The following is a 13,026-nucleotide window of genomic DNA, read 5'->3' as shown; positions in this document are numbered from 1 at the left end:
TTGTTATTTTGTGTAGTAAATAGTTACTAATTAAACTTGAAGCTTTGGTCTTTAGCACGTGGGGTCTCATTCACCTTAATGGCAAACTTTCATTGACTTCAATAGCATCAGGGCCTGGTCCATAATGAGAAAAAAAAATAAATTGCTGTGTACTTTTCCAAATAAATTGGAATACAGAAATATGCTGTTTTCGAGTTCACTGACAGTTTCTGATTCCAACAAGGGTAACTTGTGGCTGTGAAAATGTTTCATAGATGGATTAATATCATTTCTTAATTTCTACTCTTCCCTCTCTGTGTCTCCAGATAAATAATTTGTGATTGTTTTGGTGATCCTTCAAGGGTTTTCCTGACAGAGTTGTCATCATTTTTAGGGTTTTGTTTCTCAAATTGCTTTTTATTGTACAGCATTTTTTGTGTTGAGATGAAAGCAAGCTTTATCCTAATTTGGACCTGCCAGGATTTTCCTTTCTGGACTCGACAGAGGATCACACCTTGCTCACCTTATCCCACTCTTCATGTTTGACATGAACAGGACACTAAGAGGTGCAGTAAAACATGCACACAGTTCTGTGTGAGTCTCCTCAATGTGACATTTCCAACATCTGGTATTTTTTATTAAAACAAATGAAAATTTACAGATCTGCAGATTTATATTGCTGGTCTATTGCTAGGAGTAGAAACTTCAGTTAACTGAACATTGGGAGCTCTACTGCATGTGACAGAGCAGGGGAAGTGAGTGCAAGCTGCAGGCAATATATTACTTCTTACAGATCATTCTTCTAGATTTTTTTTTAAGGGTAGCACAATCTAAGCTCTGTGTTCCCGTTTCAATCCAGAATGATGACTCATTGCTGACACAACTGAGACCTGTACCAAGGATGACTGCATACCTGTCCTTGGGCTCATTCGGCATGCAGAGAATGACTCTTCAGTTGTAATGGGAGATGTAAATGTTTTACAGATTTGCTCTCACAGCAAACAGGAGTGTTTAATAAGTGAACACTGCACATATTTTAAAGATGGAGAATCTGCATACATAGAAGGGAGGTGATTTAGAGTGACAAGGATGACAGGAAGCTGGTGACGGTCAGGAATTGATTGTACTTCTCCTGAATCTTGGCTCGTGCTTTACTGTCTGATTTCTCCCAGTTAGAGGATGCCTCTGTTCCCTTACAACAGTACCTGCCAAGTTTCCTCTAGGCTCCATCTTATGCAACATCTCAGCATGCTGAATAGAAAGGGCGTGCTGTGTCATCAATGCAGTTGTCAGCAACTTAAACACCAAAATTGATGGGCAACAGCCAGTTCTGCTGCTCAGATACAAGAACAGTCTTGCAGTGCATGACAAAGGAGGTGCTAACTGGTTGAACCCCATACATGGGGTAGAGAAGTGCAAGAGCCCAAGTCTTTGACTTAAGAACAGTAAAACCAACTGAATTTTGTGCTAGAAGTCCCTGAATTCAGTGGTTCAGGTTCTGCATGGGGTTTCTCACTGAGATCTGGCTGAAATGTATCAGTCAGCATGGTGGCTTCAGCAGGGCCAGCATGGGCTCTCTTCTTGAATTTCCCTCGTTTATGATTATCTGTAATTGGCATTCTTCTTCATCAGAACTTTTTGGTGATAATTGCTTCCTGTTAGTGGACATCATCAGCAGGGAGAGATTTGTATCAATAGGTGACACCCAGTGAAAGGCTGAGATCACCCATTTCATCCCTGCCTGTAGGGAGTGTGGCAATAACCAACCGTTGTGTAAGATTTTGGCAGCAAAACTGTTTTCCTCAGTAACCCCATCACAGTAGCAAAATTTTCTCCATACTGGAATTCTCCACTGGAACTATTGGAAGGAATACTGTCAATGTGATGGTAGTCTTTTCTAATGGCAAAGCTTTCCATCTTGGTTTTATTAATTGTGTGGTTTTCCTTTACCCATAATCCAAAATGACAGGGATTGCTCTATTGCTATTATTTTCCACGCATAATTATTACTGTTTTTGCAATGTTCACAGTCATTTTGGCAAAGATTTTCTATATGTGTCCACTTTGTTGGTGAAGATGATGACAGTTACCCAAGAGAAATATTCTCTGTTCAGAGTTTTTCACTGACGAATATGTCCTAAGGTCAGGGTGGCTATTAGGAAGACGTTCTCAGGAAGAGTGGTAATGCGTTGGAACAGGCTGCCAAGGGAGTGCTGGGGTCACCAACCCTGGAGGGAGGTGTTCAAGAGACGTGGAGATGTGGCACTGAGGGATGTGGTCAGTGAGCATGGGGGGATGGGCTGGCATTGGACTGGGTGATCTTAGTGGTCTTCTCCAACCTTAATGTGACTCTATGGTCTGACTCCTAATGCTTAAGCAGAACGTCAGGCACTCTGCAAGGCTCTAAGATATTACACATTCATGGTGAAGTATTAGTTGCTTATGAATCTAGGTGATTATTTTTAGTGACAATAATTTGCTGTTTGGTAGAAATAATCAGTAACGTGCACTTTGTGGGGTCTGGATTTCACCAGCTGTTCAGCCTTGTTCTGCACTGTTGTTTGCCAGACCAAGATGTTCAGAAATAAAATTTCAGACCAGATCTGCCCAGTGGCCCATCAGTTTCTGCAACCATGCTTTATTAATAGAGAGTCTATCTGATATCAGAAGAGATGCAAAAATGTATTTAATGAATACCCATGGAGTAGTGTTCCAGTAGAGGAAATGGGCATGGCACCTCCCTATTAATATTTGGCATGAATATGAATGCACATGCAGAGTTACACAAAATTAGAATTACTTTTTCTAATGCATCCGTGTGGGTGTTCTTGGTTTACGTGGAAAAAAGATCCTACATTCACCAGTGTAACCCAGTGTGCAGTAAGTGCAGTATGCAGTACAATTTGTTTGGTTGAGGAGGGAGTAAAATCAACTGTGATGTTCTTACATTTCTGGTATTGTGAGCTGCTCAAAATTCTGTTTTTGTAATTATCCTGATTATTTAAAATCTTTGAATGTCCCTGTGAGGGTGATATGTCATTCGTTCCGGCAGAAATTATTTAGCTGTTTCTTTCCTCGGTTAATGTAGGGGGAGAAAATCAATGTAAAAGATGGTATTTTAGCATTAGCTGATCCTGCAGTCTCATTCGATTCCAGCATAGGAGGCTAAGTAGCAAATGCTCTTAGCAATTGTTTCTGTTAGCGAAATTTTGAAAGCACTAAGAGAAATCTTGATCCGTGGAGACAGTACAATAATTCACATTGACATATTTTCCCCATTTGCCACAGGGCAAGTAGAACTATTAATGCTCCTGTACAAAAACCTTTTTCTCCTTTTCTCCTTCTTTTCAAGAGCAGAAGAGAAATAATGGTGATTGTAACAGTGGATTATATGTAAAAACTCAGACTACCCTGAAGCTATCAAAGGGGAAAAAATCCAGGAAATTTAATGTCAAAGTATCTTTGCCTTTTTTCCATAGAAACTCTTGTGCAATATATACTCATGCATATATTTTTCATAGTATTTTGCAGTGTTGAAGGCAGGAGCGTTTCAAGCAGGAAGGCATCTGTGGGGTCAGGGAGCAAGGTAGCAGTGATTGTAAAATAAGCTGCTTGAGTGCCACGTACACACATGAACTGATTCGAACAAAACAAATCCCTGCTGAATCCGTTCTGTGCCCCACAACATACACTCAGCACCCAGCAGAGACAGCCGTTCCAGTGATGTATACACAAGGAATATTTGTTACCATTGTAGTATTTTGCCTCCAGCTTTGAGAGACCCAATTCTATCTTCCCTTCAGCAGCGGGAATGATGTCAGCTTCAGCGCGGCGCATTTTTCCTTGGATGGTTAAAGAACGGAGAAGTTGAGAAAGATTTGTGTAAAATATGGATAAGCATCAAGAATTTTCACCCATTTGGAACAATAAAACCATCTTTGAAATGAGATTTAAATAGGAAATCTTGAAAACCTTGTTGGTTCAGGGTATAACAGTGGTTCAGATGTTCAGGGTATAACAGTGCCAGAAAGAGTAGCTGCACTGTAATGATAGATGAGCAAATATATTTCTGCCCAACGTTGTGTCATGTTGGATGTGCGTGTTACAAAAATGTGAGCGTTTTATTAGATTAAAAATGAACTAGAACAGTTTTCTGGGTAAATTAGCAAACAGTTTCACTGGTGTCCACTCCATCTCCCTCCCTCCTCCATTTTTTTTTTCCTTTTTTTTTTTTTTTTTAAGACCACCAAGAGATGAGGCCCTAGGTCACAAATGAGATGAGTTTGATGACCTCAGCCTATGGCCTCACAGACATCTGTCTACATCTCACACCATCCATAGATTTTAGGACAATTGGATATCTCTTGTCAGGAAAGATCCACAGAGAGGCCGAGAACGCAACTCTGGTTGTAATTGTAAGACCTCAGCATACAACAAATCCTCCCAGCACTTCATTTTTTTGTCGAATTTACAGTTATAATGCTTGAAGGGGAGAACATTCAAAGTGCTCTAATTGAAGTAAGGCTGCGTGGTTTGGTGGCTGTTTTTTTTTTTTTCTTCATTAGACTGTTTGTTATGTCCATGAATTATGTTCATTCTTCCCTTGTGATAGCTCTCTCTGGTGTGGGTGCCTCTGTAATGTTAATCACGTAGGTGCAGCCTCTGGGAACGACACCAACTTTTAACCTTTCTGGGTCATGGGTTTCAGAAGCCACTTTACTTAGAGATCAGCACAGTACGGCCACGCACAAACTATTCTCATTTGTTTCCAGGTTCTTCAGGAAAATCTAATTAATTATTTATACATGATCTGTATACATTTATTTATTGTTACAGCTCAGTCTCTGGCCCCCAGTAGTTAAAGAACATTTTTCCTTAAGGTAACTTCCGCATCTGTGCTGTAACTTGTACTGTTCATAAGGCGTATCAAATCATTTCAATTAGGAGCCCAATCTGTTTGCAGAGATGTGGCAGTATTTCCCTTTTTGTGTATGTCTGCTGAACTTTATTCTTCCCATAGCGATGTACAAGCCTGTGCAGTGACCATTCTTTCAGATACATAAAGCAACACAAATTAATAAAAGCTGATTGTGGTATCAGTGTCTCTTGTGATCACAGGGATAGGACCGAAATAAAACATGAGAATACAGATGAAGGAATTTTGTGTTTCTGTACCCAAAGCTGTTCCCTAGAATGAGCTGATAAAACATTTTGGATTTTTGATTGCATTGGTGTTGCCGATTTTTTTAATTGCTCAATGTGTTTCTTGTGACCTCATAGTTCACGAGGCACATCTGTGTAGTGAGAAATAATAGTTTATTACAGAGGAATATTAGGTGTCCTGCTTCATAAAAAAGGGACTGAGCAATTGTTTTGATAAAACAAATTAAAAAACAAAAACAGAAAGAGTAAGATAAGCAAGGTGGTGTGCTAGCTGCAGCTGACTTTCCCAGAGCTTTCTCTGTAGTCCACTGCTGTAGGAAATGTACCTTTTGAAGCTATCACTGAAAGCTCTTCTCGTTCATGTAGTCTCTTTTGTTTGTAGATCATGATGAACTTTGTGGGCATTTCACAATGTCCTCATGAGTCACAAATGCTGCCAGCACTGCAGCCTCACCAAACCTGCCAGACCCAACAGAAACCATGAGCAGTGGTCAGCAGTGGTCACTGGGACACGGCGTGGCTCCCAGAGATGTGTAAGACTACGGCTGTAATGTGCTGTGATGCAAACTCAGCACACAGCTGCTGCGTACTGCGTCACTGTGTGCAGGAGTCCAGCCACTCCATGGACTAGGTTTGGCAAATGCTTCTGTGAGATGCATCTCTGCAGTGTTTTCTTCTTGTCACAGGGTAACTTCAGGAAATTCATCCAGTGATCTACACGTAATACCATAATAAAACCATAACATGCAGTGCTGCAGTGCTGCTGTACTGCAAGTTAGAGTGCTGGGCAGGGAGTATGAACTCAAGTAGCAGCACGTCTGTTGATAGTGATGGTCACCTATCTGAATCAGCTCCCATGGTGAAGTTGTGCATTACAGTAGTAGTGTGATCAAGTCACAGTTTAGTTAGAATAATGGTTTTTCTCTTTTTGCATTATTTAGCAATACAAAGGGAGCTTTTCCAAAATGAAGTTACCCTATCACTGTGGAAATCGCCATGTAAACTGATGTCTTTTAGGCCTGGAGTTGTATCTTGTATACTGATATGGATTTTTGCAGCTTACTTCTTAGCTGTTGAGATTCAAATATTGAGGATGGCTAAGTGCAAAAAAAATGGTACAAGAACCTTTATTTTGGGTTAGTAAAAGAAAAAAGGGGGTACTTCCAAATAACTACCTATAAAGCCTTTGTTAGATAACTGCACCCATGTTAGGAGAGGTATAAAGGTATTAGTTTGTTGCTAGATTTATGGAGGCACACAAATATGAAATGTGTTTCTGTGGCCAATGGGCTGTGCCTTTTACTCATGAAACCTCGCTACTTTCTTTTTACTGTTCCAAAATCATCGACCATTCCCTGTTATGGATTGCCTTGGCTGTATGTTGTAACTATGGAATTGATTTTCTCTGACTGTCTCTTACTGTTCTCTCCATTCTAATTTTCCTGGTTTCTTAGAGTACGAAGGGCCATTTCTGGGGGTTGTTACTGGTTTTTCTTTTTACATATTTAATAGAATGGTATTTCCAGTATTATTACAAAATTTTGGATATGCTAATTTTAAACTGAAACTGAAACGAGTTAAAATTAATGCTGCTAGAGCTTACAGTTTTTATTATAGCCCATTAAATCCCTCAATAGTTATCTATGGGCAGACGTTCATATAAATGTATCTGATTTTTTTTGGTGTTCCAGGTGTTTTCTGCCACTTGTTACAGCTGCTGTGCAGTCTGAGAGTTACTGAAGCTGTGTGCAAATGCTGCTGACTGTTATGCTGTGGTGTTATCAGATTTTAATTGTGTATGGAGGTGGAAGCAAAGGCGCTGCGGGGAGATGTGTGTTTGAGGCACGGCGGTGATGACTCACTCGAGGTCACTTTTCTCACTAACGAATCATTCTCTTATCTTACTGTTGGGTGATAGTGGAGTGCTGGTAATGCAGTGCTAAGCTGGGTACAAAGCTGAGAGCCTCAGTCTGGAAGAGGAGGAAATTTAAGTCTAATAACTTGTAATCATCCCAAGTGAATTTGACAAAGCAGGAGCGTTCGCTTCAGTGTCAGAAATGTCTGTAATTCTCCTATATGGCTACATTCAAGGTCCGTGTCTGCAACGTGACATTTTCACTGATTGCTGCTTTGTTTTTTGCATCCTTTAGGATCTTTCCAGGTTTTTCAGATGCTTTTGTGTTAGTTTGAGAGAAACATCTCCAGATAAATACTTGGTGAGATGTTGTTTTTATTTCATGCCTTTTTAAACGTTATTTTTGTTGGGGTCTCCAGTTTCGCAGTGTTTCGAACACGAAGGTATGATATTTTCTACCACTTAATGAATGAATCATGTTTGTAAGCGTGAATGTCATTGCCTGACAAATTTGAAATAATCTCTGATCCAATGATAACTTTTTTTTTTTTTCTGGCTACTTATTGTGTAGCTTTGATAAAAGCAAGATCTAAAGCGTGTTATAAGGGAACCAAAGAAAAGGTAGAGCGTAGCACAGTGCAAATTAGATTACAGCACAGACCACTAGCTTGCTGCCAGTCCAAATTGGTCTGTATGTACAGCATTTTTAAAGGTGCCACCTACGGCTGCTTTTAGCCTTGTGCCAGGCTCAAAATAGTAAATCCCACTTCTGAGCAGAAAATTGCGTCAGGTTTGAAGTAATGCTGGCAAATCTTAGCTGCTCATGGTTTCAGAGCCTGAGTAGCATAGAGATAGAGCCTCCAGCCTGAGCATCTCTCTGCTTTCTTGTGGAAATGGCGTCACTGTGCCCTTCAGTCAGCGTGGCTGAATGTACTCCTTGTACATTGCTGAAGATGTACCACAATGGGAAGTTCACTCAGGACATCTGCTGGCTGTGCTTGGGCTACTGGACAGCTAATTATTCTTCATATTACCTGCAAAATTAGTCCCATCAAGCAGGTTATCAAATGTATTACAGACTTGCAGTTTTTTGATCCGTACAGTTGGCTTGGATACATCTGTCACTTCACTTGTTGTGTCTTTGTGTGCAGAATCTAGCACTACAGAAGGTGGTATAGTGCAGTTTGAAAGAGGACAGCACAATTTAATAGTATAATTTTAAAGATAAATTTGAATGTCATGGCTACTGTGAATGGACCTGAGCCTACTGCCCTCTGTCACGCTGAAAATGTTATCTTGCTTCCTGAGTTAAGACTTGAGAAGCAAATTACCACTCAGCTGTAGCTTGCCACAATCCAGTTATGTAGAACTAAGTGCAGAATGTTATTCTAGTTCGTCATGATGGAAGCATATTGTACTGGAACTATAATTGAACGTTCAGTGTAATGTATCCTATTCAAGTGGTTTTTTGGACACCTTTGGAAGTAGCTGCATTGGTGGCTGAGGGGCTGGTTGGGGGGCTCCCCACTGCCTGCAGAATTTAGCTGGTAACTAATTTTTAAAGATTTCACTGAAATAAGGAGACTCAGCATAGGATCTCTGCAACTTGCACAGTTTGAACAAGCTCCAACATTTCAGGCAGGTGAGGAGAAAACCTCCCCGTGGGTTACAAGCGCTGTTTGTTCTGTGATGTTAATTGACTGTTCGTTCCTAGGAGCACAGATTGTGCTGCTTCTCCTTTACCTCGAACAATGTCAAATCCCCAAAGCAGCCCTGCCAGCACAGAAGGGAGTGAGCCATATGGGGCAGGTTGCAGTTGTTCCTTCAGGTCTGGACAGATTCCACTGTGAACAGATGGACAATGGCTGACATCCACTAATGGTTCTCGATAGGTTTCTTCTGCTGTTCATCTCGATCTTCTTTTTCTCTTTAGCCAGAACACAGACCTTCCTGGAAATGGTCTGTTAACTCCTCTTGACTAGGTGGAAAATGATAGCTCTCATTCCATGATAACCAGAACATGCAGAGGATTTAATTCCACCCCGGTTCTTGTGTTTTTAGCACTTACATGAAGAGGGTGAGATCAAGAAGAAAATCCCTTAGACGCTTAATACAGATAACATCAGAGGAGAGAGGTTTTTTGTGTTTGCTGCTTTGAAGGGAAGTTATTCTTCCTCTCGTTCAGCACACTGCAAGGTTTTTCACTTTTGTATGGCTGTTATTTCCAGGATTGAGCTAGTACAGCCATTCCATTTTGAGAAGGGAGCAGTGCACGTTTGGAACTTCAGAACTGGCTTTGAATGTTTGACACAGCTGAACTTCCTGTTCATTAAGAGGAACTTTAATCTACTACTTTGATCCTTTCGTAAACCGTCTTTTCTACAGCAGATGAAGGTCCTCTATTTTATTTCATCCTTGTGATGAGCACCATTTCTTAAAGATTAAATGTCTTGCCTTTGTCAATTATTCTTTTTTTTTCCATTTTCCCCTCAGAACCTGCTATTTTGTTTTTCCAGAATGGCCTTTCTCTTTCACATCAACCAGAAAGTATTAACTTCTTACAGAGGGGAGTTTTACACAGACGAAGTACATTAAAAAAAAGGCAGCTCTAATTATAACACACAATTGCTGTGCAGTTGCAAAATGAAAGTAGACTGATCTGTACATGTGTGATTTATTAGCAAATGTTTTTCAGGATCTCAGTGAGAGAATTAAGGAAATATTTACACCCAAACAAAGTCTTCTTTCCAGATTATAAAATAAATTGCATTGACTTATTTTGAGTACGCATTTTAAAGATGTGCTTTTAAGATAAAGTTGAAATGCTGAGGCTGCTTCATTCAACCCTTCTTTTCTTCTGACATAAATCCCTTTCAGGGTCTCCTAATATCATCTGCAAGATTTACTATTGACAAAACCTAGGAGATCTTCCTTTGAAACACAATCTTACATTCTGATTATAAGTACGCAAAGGTTTTAAAATGATGGTTTTAAGAACTGTTACAGTGAGCATTCACATGAATGATGCATGTTCGATAATGAAGTGAAAGCACACATACCTATGGCAAACTAAGGAACATCTGTAAGTACACAGTCTCAGTATCTGGATGTAAGAACACTGTCAAATCTCATTATTCACTTTAGAAAGCACACTGCAATGTCTTGGCTCATGCTTAGATAGTCCAACAGTAAAACTTCCTCTTTCACTATCTTCAAAGTCACATCTGCTAAAGATATCATACCCTAATGCATCTAATTTGTGAAAGCCCAAGGTCACACCCTTATGGTTGGAGATTCTGAGGGGAATCAAACTTGCATTTAAATTTCACATATGGCTGATAAAGATACACTTAAAACAGTGTATTTACTCTTTAGCGTATGTGTTCCTCCAGCTGACTCTTAAGAAGCCAAGAAACAGTTTGGGGGCTTTGAAAAATGCCATAATTCTTGCTGCAAAGCACAGAGGCCTCTCAGCTGTGTAACACTGCTGTTAAAAGCCACAGCAACAGCCCAAATGTGATAAGAGGATGGGAATTTTGTTATGTTCTGCGGAAGATTTACTTACATTGTAGCTGTGCAAATCATAGTCTGAAAGATGTGAAGACAACTGACTGTTTTATGACCCAGAGTGAGTCTGAAAACATAGGAAACAAAATGGGTGGGGGTAGTTGGAGTCAGCTGCACTGCCCCTGGATTTTCTCAGACCCAGTCTGCATCTGGGAGCTATGCAGGGGAGAAGGAGCAGCTTTGTTTTCTCGGTTAGAAACAGCGTTACATCGCGTTCTTAACAGCCGCTCCTCAGTTATTTTGTTTAACACTCTGAGCCTTCATAGCCTATCCTTGGGAGCAGGTGCCCCCAGCAGCTGTCTGTGAGCAGGAGGAGAGACCTCAGGGCTGGGAGCCTGGATCAGATAGCCCTCTGCTCCAGCAGGTGCAGGTCAGCGTAGCACTATTGAAAGGAACACAGTTGGCCACTTACTGAGGATCCAGCCCTCTGTGTTTTCCCAGGAAACACAGATTTGTGATGTGCGCGTAGGGAGGGAAGCAAGCACGACATTACCTACACAGCGTGCGTTTGGGTCTGCGTGCAGCCAGGAAAGAAAAAGAGCAAGCATATGAGTCCCTTCATGAAGCAGCATAGAGAATCCCAAGCTGCAGTATTAATAACCTCCTGTTACTGAATACTCCATCTGTTCCCCATGCCAACGTGTCCTCGCTCGGAGCACTCCCCCTGTCACAATATTGCTGCCACACTCCCTCCCTCTGCCTTCAGTGCTGAGCACGTGCCCCCCCCCTCCCCGTGCCCCTCTGAGGAGGGGTCCCTGCCTGCCCTGCTGCTCTGTAAAAACGGAACTGAGCTCTCACTCCAGTTCTCAATCTTCGTTTTTGCTGTTTGCTTTTCATAGAGGTACTTTTTCCCCGAGTTACTTCCACATCCATATTTTCTGAGGGCTGAGGGCTCGATAGGTGCCATTTTCTATATTAATACAAATATATATTTCTATTTGCTAACATCTAAGACGTCAATAAAGCGGTTCACCACTTCAAAGCGACTGAATCCAAACGTGTTTATTTACACACGAGGCACTTGGCTGGGTGCTGCCTCACAACGAGGCGCAGAGACACCGCGCAGCGCGAGGCGCTTCCTATGGAGAAAGTCAGTCAGCGGCTGAAGGCGCGCCGAGTCGCGCTGGGGGCCGGGCTGCTCAGCGCCGCTGCCACCACGAGCAGGCTGAGCCCACCCTTTTCTCGGCCGCTGCGCTTCCTCCTCTCGCAGACGGCTGCAGCACCGCAGCAGAAATGCCGCTCCGCCGTCACCGGGCGAACTGGGGAGGCCGGGCCCGGCGCTGAGGAGAGGAGCGCCCCGCGCTGCCGCCATGACCCCGCGCCGGGTGGGGCGCGGTGGGGCGGAGCCGTCGTCAGCTGAGCCACCCGCGGGCCGCTGCCGAGACTTTGTTTTGCGTCCGCCGCCGCTGCCGTTTTAGGCGGCTCTTGGGAGAGCCCCGTGCGGTGGCCGCTGTGACGGGAGAAGGTGAAAAAACACCGCCGCTAATAATGACGATAAGTAATGGCTTCTTAGAATGAATAGAGCAATTTACGAGCTTATATTCTGCGAGAACCCCCGCCCCTCCACCCCCTTTTTTTTTTTGTGAAGGGTCTTGGAGCGAGGCGATTGTATGTGAGTGTGCTCTTGAAATAAACAAAAATAACCCTTTTTTTGAGGTTTTCGGAGCTCAGAGGCTCCCAGTTTGCAGGGGAGGATGTCTGGGGAGCGCAGGGAGTGGGCTGCATGATGGGCAGCACCTGGGGGCTGTAAGTATTTACAGAGGGGAAAAAGTGCACAAAACAAGAAAACGTGATCTTCTGGGGACAGGGTGAGCGTTAATGTTGAACGCGGCGAGTGCCAACACTGAGAACAGCGAGCGTTGATGCAGAAGCAGCGAGTCTTAAAGCCGCACGCAGCACGGCCGCGTACAGCCTTAACTTTGTGACAAAGTTTAAAGGCAACCGCGATTATAAGGGAGGTTCCCGGGGCCCGACCGCTCCGACGAAGCCGGCCTGCAGCTCCCGCCCCGTTCTCTTCCACTCCTCCTCCCCTCCTGGCACCACGAGATCGAGGCGCCGAAGCCCCGCCCGCGGCGGCGGCCGTGTCAGCGGCGAGCGGCGGCCGCTCCCCGAAGCCGGGCGGGCGGGAGTGCGCGTGCGCGCGGCGGCGGTCGGCGGGGGGACGCGCGCGGGGAGGGCATGCGCGCGGGCGCGCGTCGAGGCGCCTCAGTTCAGGGGCGCCCACGGAGCGGCCGCCATATGCCGCGGCGGCGCCCGCTTCCCCCGGCAGCGCGGCCGTTGCGGAGCGGCCGAGCCCAGCCCGGTTCCCTTTCCGCGGCCCCGACGCTTCAATGGGAAGCTCGCACTTGCTGAACAAGGGCTTGCCGCTAGGTAACGAGCTCGCGTCGCGCTGCGCCGCCCGGCCTGCAGCCGGCGGGGGCGGTGGAGCTGGGGAGGCGCGATGGGGCTCGGGGGGGGGGGGG

General features: G+C 43.8%; 1 protein-coding gene across 3 annotated transcripts in view; it reads left to right on the top strand.

The window, feature by feature from the left end:
- The window catches only part of CTBP1 (C-terminal binding protein 1), a 166,282-nt gene that overhangs the window by 91,241 nt on the left and 62,015 nt on the right, over window positions 1-13,026 (top strand). The window contains exon 1 of one of the 3 annotated variants that reach the window (XM_042812077.1): window positions 12,794-12,934. The exons of the other annotated variants lie outside the window; for them this stretch is intronic. Within the exon in view, the coding sequence (XP_042668011.1) occupies window positions 12,895-12,934 (40 nt within the window). The 5' untranslated portion in view covers window positions 12,794-12,894. Of the gene's footprint in view, window positions 1-12,793; window positions 12,935-13,026 lie in introns of those variants that run through there. 3 annotated transcript variants of the gene reach the window in all.

Source organism: Centrocercus urophasianus, unplaced genomic scaffold (assembly GCF_019232065.1).
Source record: "Centrocercus urophasianus isolate 14NV4802_14NV808 unplaced genomic scaffold, USGS_Curo_1.0 seq_13, whole genome shotgun sequence".
In the NCBI taxonomy this organism is placed as follows: domain Eukaryota; kingdom Metazoa; phylum Chordata; class Aves; order Galliformes; family Phasianidae; genus Centrocercus; species Centrocercus urophasianus.
This window is presented reverse-complemented; position numbering and strand designations above follow the sequence as displayed.